General features: G+C 35.1%; 1 protein-coding gene across 1 annotated transcript; it reads right to left on the bottom strand.

Annotated features, from left to right (window-relative positions):
- Window positions 1–865: 865 nt before the first annotated feature.
- LOC145952377 (zinc finger BED domain-containing protein RICESLEEPER 2-like) lies at window positions 866–2,065 on the bottom strand. The gene is made up of 5 exons (XM_083064729.1): window positions 1,921–2,065; window positions 1,476–1,876; window positions 1,284–1,372; window positions 1,052–1,194; window positions 866–963 (listed from the first exon to the last, which is right to left on the bottom strand). The coding sequence occupies exons 1-5, from the start codon at window positions 2,063–2,065 to the stop codon at window positions 866–868; spliced, it is 876 nt and encodes a 291-aa protein (XP_082920855.1).
- Window positions 2,066–6,400: the final 4,335 nt, after the last annotated feature.

The raw sequence follows: 6,400 nt of genomic DNA, 5'->3' as shown, positions 1-6,400 counted from the left end.
TGTTGATATGAAAAATTAAGACAAAATTTTTAAAAATTATAAGAATTAAAAATAATAATTTTAAATTTAAGAAAATAAATAAATTTATTTTAAATTTAAGAGATTAAAAATATATTTAAATAATAAATAATTAATACAAGAGGTTCAACTAGGCTTGGAAAATCGTAAACACTTTCTCGAGAAAAAAAATTCACACCATTAGATCATCTTTTCAATATTGATCTTTGAGGTTTTTTTATACCTATTATTAAGAAAAATAACTACTTCAATATAATTTATCTAATAATTTGGCCTATGAACGATTGTTATAATAATTTGTATATATATTATATTTAAATATATAAATTATTTTTAAAATTTGTATAAATAAATATTTTTATGTTCTAATAAAGAGATAATAGTTGAAGAACTCTTAGTGATACGATTTCTAAGAGAACTTAATTGTCGCTTCAATCTAGAGCTGTCAAAACAGGTAACCCGGCCCGGCCCACCACGGGTTGATCATTTGGTGAGCCAACCTAATCTGGCTCATTTATTAGTAAGTTCAAAAAAATTGAACCTGGCCCAACCCACCACGGGTTGGTAGGTTAAACGGGTTGGCTCACCTAATTTAAAAAGAAATGTATTTTTTTCATTTTCTTTTTTTTAATATACAACTAAAGCCCAAAAAACTCAAACTTATTCATAAATGAATTATTCATCCCAAACATTAAATGATAATTCTAAATACAATCAAATAAAATCTAAATAATCTCATATAGACAAATATAATCCAAAATCATCTTAAACTTCAAATACAATCCAAAATCATCTTCAATTTCAAATACAATCCAAAATCATAAAAATTACAAATTACAATCCAACATTAAATTATTGTTGTTAGTTGTCCATTTATAACATTAGAGTCTTGAATGGAGCAATCCAAAATATATTCATCTATTGAAGCATCTTCTTTATCCCCATCTACAATTAAAATAAAATGTTAACTAATAATGATGAAAAATTAAGTAATAAATTATTAAATTAATTTCATAGTACTAATAAATGTTACCTGTTAATTCAAAATCATGCAACCAATTTTGAGTTAAAATGAGTGCCTCAACATTCTCCAGAAGAATGGAAGAACGGTATTTTGTTAGCAGACGAGAACCAAGACTGAAGGTAGACTCTCTAGCAACTATAGTGATTGGAATGCTAAGCATGTTGCAAGCCATCTTAGATAAGTTTAGATAACGATCTCGACGATCCCTCCAATAACTCAATACATCCAACTTATCAAAAACTTTGGGTCAAGATTCCCTTCATCTAAATAAAGATCCAATTCAGACCTTCCAGTTTCATTAATATGTTGACTCAAATAATCAACATATTCCTAAGACATTATAAGAGAATTTTAATGTCTATGATAAGTAAGAAATAAGATGTAAATAAAATAAAGCAATTTGTGTTGAAAAATTTGAGAATTAAAACCTTACATCAAATGCATCCATCACATGCTCATCATTCGTAAAGGAAACAACTTGTGTTGGAGGGGAAATTTGAGAACTTGAAGTATTTGACTCATTTGAATGTAATTTGACATATTCTTCAAACAACTTGTACATCTTCTCTTTTAAAATATTAATCTTTTCTTCACATGTAGAAGGATCAATCTTTGAATAACAGAACCGAATAGCTTTAAACTTCATTCGTGGATCAAGAATAACCTCAATAGCAAGAATGTCACAATAATGATCCCAATCCTTACTAAACTTGTTCATCATATTCAATGTCATATCTTTAATTGTTCGATCATCACTTTTGGCATTTTCCCGTAACAAACATTCAATTTTCCAAACTTGCATGAAGTAACGATTAGAAGTTGGATAAGATGAACCTAAATCAAATTAGTCATGATATAAAATGGCTTCAAGAACTCACATTTTTCAGCCTTTTTCCATTCATAATTTGATGGACAATGAACATAAGCTCTATCACGGATATCCAAGCTTCCAAAGGCACTTCGATATGTAATTGCACTTTCAAGCATAAGATAGGTAGAATTCCACCTAGTAGCAACTTCCATTCTCAAACCTACTTTTGTATCAATACCCCTCACTTGAATAACACTTCTTTAAATGCAGTTTTTATTGCCTCCGATCCTTTCACATACTTAATACTCTATCTAATCTTGTGCAAAGCATCAAAAGCCACCCTCAAGCCCTCTTGCACAATAATATTCAATATATGTGCACTACGCCATATATGAAAGTAATCACTGTTACATATCAAATTATTTTGCGATTTCAATTGCTCACTCAAAATTTTTTGCAACACCTCATTGGCGCTAGCATTGTCTAATGTGATAGAAAATATTTTCCTATCTATTCCCCAATCAAACAACAAAGCAAAAAAAATTTGTGCCAAATCATGACTAGTGTGTGGAGGTTCCATTTTACAATAGGTAATAATCTTACTATTCAACTTCCAACTAGCATCAACAAAATGGGGAGTCAAACAAATATACCCTTGTTGAGTTATAAAAGTCCAACAATCAAATGTCAAACAAATTTAGCTATGAAATATTAGACATGACTGTATTCCTACTTAGAACTCTTACTTTTGGATTTAGATATATAAGCAATTCTCTAATCCACTTATATTCAGATCTCATTTTGTTCTGTAAAACCATAAATATATACAACACAATTAGTAACAGGTAGAAATTTATCTTGTCAAATATTACACTATGATGGAAATCTAATCCCCAAGGATCCCTTTGGAAGAGGTAAGACCAAGAAGGGTGAAGGTTGATCCAAGGAGGGTCACACTTGAAGACCATTAGGCCTTTAACTAGGTCCATGGTTAGGAGGCTAAAGGAGGCTTCTAGAGAGGAGGTGCTTCTTAGACCTATGCTCAATATGAGTATTGAGTATGATTCCTCTTTTTAGTCTCATAGTCTCTATTGTACATACATTGTATAGTTTGATTTCTTGTACCTTGTATATAGTAGATACTTGTATAGGTGTATTTTTGCCTTTGTATTTGTGAGACACTTTATTTCCTTTTATTAGCTATTGTATATTGTTTCTAGGGTAGGTTACTTGGACACTTTGACTCCATATAACCTAATCTAGAAATACACTCTTTTCTTAGTTTTTTAGTAGTAGGATTGGGAGTGGCATTAGCAAGCTAGAGAGTGTAACTAGCAAGCTAGAGAGTGTTACTAGCAATTGGACCTAGAGATGGGCCTAGGCAAAATTTTACATATTAGACTCATTTTACTCCTAATTTTTCATAGATTAGATTTAGCTAGGTTTCATTCACATTGGATGAACCTAACTAAACCAAATCAACATTTTTTTCAAAACCGGTTGGAGTAAAATAAAGTCCATGAGCCGTCCACCTTGATTTGTGTTCACATTGCTTGTTCAAACTCAAGCTTAGAAGCTTGAAGCACAAGCTTCTCCTTAGCTTGCTTACCAAGAAAGCTAAGTGAGTAGCTTGCTCTCCAAGCCTCTAGACCATGGATGGTTAGCTAGACCTTACCATGGTTCCTAGTGAACCATGGTTAAGGCTAGCTTGCTCTCCAAGCTTCCTACTCCTATATTTTCATTTTTCCTTCATTGTAAAACACTTTTTGAGATATTGAGAATTATTTTATGAAGAATTGTTTAGATTTCTCTCTTCTAAAAGTCCCTAAACCTCTTTGATATTCATCCAATTCTCTTATCACTTCACTAGAAGAGTGTGGTGAGAATTGAAGAGACTTATCTCCATCAAGGAGTGGCGTCTCTTGGGAGAGTTCTCCACCAAACCGTGGTGGTTCTACGGTCTCCTCCTCCATTGGAGACCTTAGCAAAGCTTAGGAAGAATCAAGGAGCCGAAGATCTAGGGAGGAACTTGAAGAGGATTCACATCAATTCGGATTCTCCATCAAGTTTTCCATCACACTGATTCACTGATTTAACCAACACAACGTCACAACTAACAAATTTAATTAATATTTAAAAAATTAGCCAACACAGGCAACAAAGCCAACAGTAACAAATTTAGCCAACATACAAAAGGAATTTATTAGGATTCAACCATACCAAAGATTCACTAATTCAACCTCAGCCAACACAACCAACAAATTTAATTAATATTCAAAAAAAATTTAGCCAACACAACCAACAAAGCTAACAGTAACACAACCACAAATTTAATGAAAAGAACTCAAAAAGGTGTCTATGGAGTATGAACTATCAAAGTATCAAGATTCAGGTTCATACTCAAAGAATGACAAAAAGCTTACCTTCATAGGTGGTGTACGGTGTGAGACTATGAGGTATGCTAGGGTGGTGCGTTGCACAAGCGGTGGTGCGTTGCACAAGCGGTGGTGCTAGGATAGTGATGGTGGGTGGCCCCTAAACGACGTGCGCGGTACGAGGTGGCCTAGGGTGGTGATGCGTGCGGTGGCTCGCGGTACACGTGGTGCGTGGTGTACATAGTGGCTCGTGGTGCACATGGTGGCTCGCGGTGCGTACGGTGGCTTGCGATGTGTGCGGTGGCTCGCAATGCACACGGTGGCTCACGATGTAGGCGGTGGCTCGCGGTGGTGCGTGGAAGTTGTGTTACAATGCATGGTAGTTGTGGTGTGGTTGCAGTTGTGGTGCGGTGTGGTGTGAGGGGGTGGTTGGAGCTTGCTACATTGCGACCTGCGGTGACTGGTGAAGTGTTGAAATTATTCTGAAGTTGAAAGTTAACTTGAAATTGAAACCCTACCTCATGTTGGGTTGCACCTACACCTTGGCCCAATAATTGTGATGGAATCATGTTTAAGAAGGCAAGATGGGACATCCTAAAAGAGCCAAGAGGAGTGGGCTAGTCATGAAGGCTTGGGCCAATTAAGGCCCAATAGGCCCAATGGGCTTGGAAGGTCCAAAGTTGAGCTTTACATGGGCTTATCTTGTATATTCATTTTGTTCTTGTATCTTGTAGTATAGGTTTGGGCCTTAGGGCTTGTATTTCTTTTAGGCCTTGTATTTCCGGCCATTTAGATTAGGAATTTCATTTCATGGTCATTTGAATTTAGGGTTTAATTAGGGTTGCATGTGTAACTTCATTAGCATGTAATTAGCTTTGCATTTGGTATGCATTTCGGCCATGTGCAACACATGCACATGGTGTGACCGAAATGCAACTCAAATGGAAGTTAAATTACATTCCAAATGAGGTGCACATGGGTGGTTCCGGGTTTGGCTCCAAAATTTGAATTTTGAATTCAAATTTTGGGTGCCTAAGGCTAAGTAAACCATACCATGGTTTCACTTAACCTTAGGCTAACCCATGGTTCACTTTAACCTAATTTTCCCTATATATTCTATGTGGCCGAGAATTGTAGCTACTTTTGGATATATGCATGAGATTTCTCACAATTGAACTCTCTCCCTCCGAAAGTCACTCTAACCTACCTCTACCCTCCTTGAGCTCCTCTCTTTGTAGAGCTAGGTTAACCTTCACTTCTTCCGGACTTGGCTTGGTTAGGTTTAGGTCACATTGGTGCTTCTTGGAGCTTCCTTCCTTGCCATTCTTCCAAGGAACCTAGAAGCATTTGAAGGTGTTCTTGAGGATTCACAAGTGGAACCTCATCAAGTGGTATCTAGAGCTTCGGTCTTCAAGAGATAAGCCTCTCATTCTTGTCTTTTGATTGTTTGATCCGTGGTTCATCTTGTTCATCCTTGTGTTCTTGTCACTTTTTGAGTTTAATCTTTCCTAGATCTATTTTGTGCCTAAAGTTTGATGGATCTAGTTGTCATGTTGCTTGAATGATTCATCTATGCGTTTTTGATCAATTGCTTTCATGAATCATGCTACATTCTCTTATGCATTTAGGAATTTTCTGCCGATGATCTTTTTAATTTGCTTGTCTTATTTGAAATCTTATTCGGTCATTGTGTGTTTGAGTCAATTTTATTTTGAATCCATGTCTAGGAGTAATGTGTAGTTCTTTTCTTGTTCATCATTCTTAGCTATGCTTGTTTAACCTTGTGTTTTCATTTGCATCTTGAAATTTTTTTTCTGGATTTGTCCGAGATCCTTATTGTCTTGTGTGCTCATAATTTTGTTTGAATTTGAGTTCATAAACTACTACTAGTTCATTAGTAGTTTTCTTAGATTTTAGGTTTCCTATACTATAAAATGTCTTGAAATTTTTTTTCCTATCTGTGAGTTTGATCTTATGTGAGACTTGTTTGCTGAAAATTTTTGTTTAAAGATTCATTTGAAATTTGAATTTTAGAGCCAAAACCGTGCATGTGCTAAACAAACAAGCAAGTACAAAAAGCATGTTGCATTTACATTACATCTTGACCTAATTTTCTTGCCATTTGTATTTCAAATTTGAACCGGTTTTGTGCTTCAACCTAAGTGTGACCGA

The sequence above is a fragment of the Cajanus cajan genome, chromosome 10 (assembly GCF_000230855.2).
Source record: "Cajanus cajan strain Asha chromosome 10, NIPB_CcT2T_4, whole genome shotgun sequence".
In the NCBI taxonomy this organism is placed as follows: Eukaryota; Viridiplantae; Streptophyta; class Magnoliopsida; order Fabales; family Fabaceae; genus Cajanus; species Cajanus cajan.
The sequence above is the reverse complement of the archived record's forward strand: the minus strand, read 5'-3'. Positions and strand labels throughout refer to the sequence as shown.

Excerpts from the sequence above, each read along its gene's own strand:
- LOC145952377 (XM_083064729.1), bottom strand. The coding sequence starts at position 2,065 with ATGGAAGTTGCTACTAGGTGGAATTCTACCTATCTTATGCTTGAAAGT. Across the intron at positions 1,373-1,475 it reads ATGTGATGGATGCATTTGAT|GAATATGTTGATTATTTGAG; the intron begins GTAAGGTTTTAA and ends ATAATGTCTTAG. Across the intron at positions 964-1,051 it reads GCATGATTTTGAATTAACAG|ATGGGGATAAAGAAGATGCT; the intron begins GTAACATTTATT and ends TTTTAATTGTAG.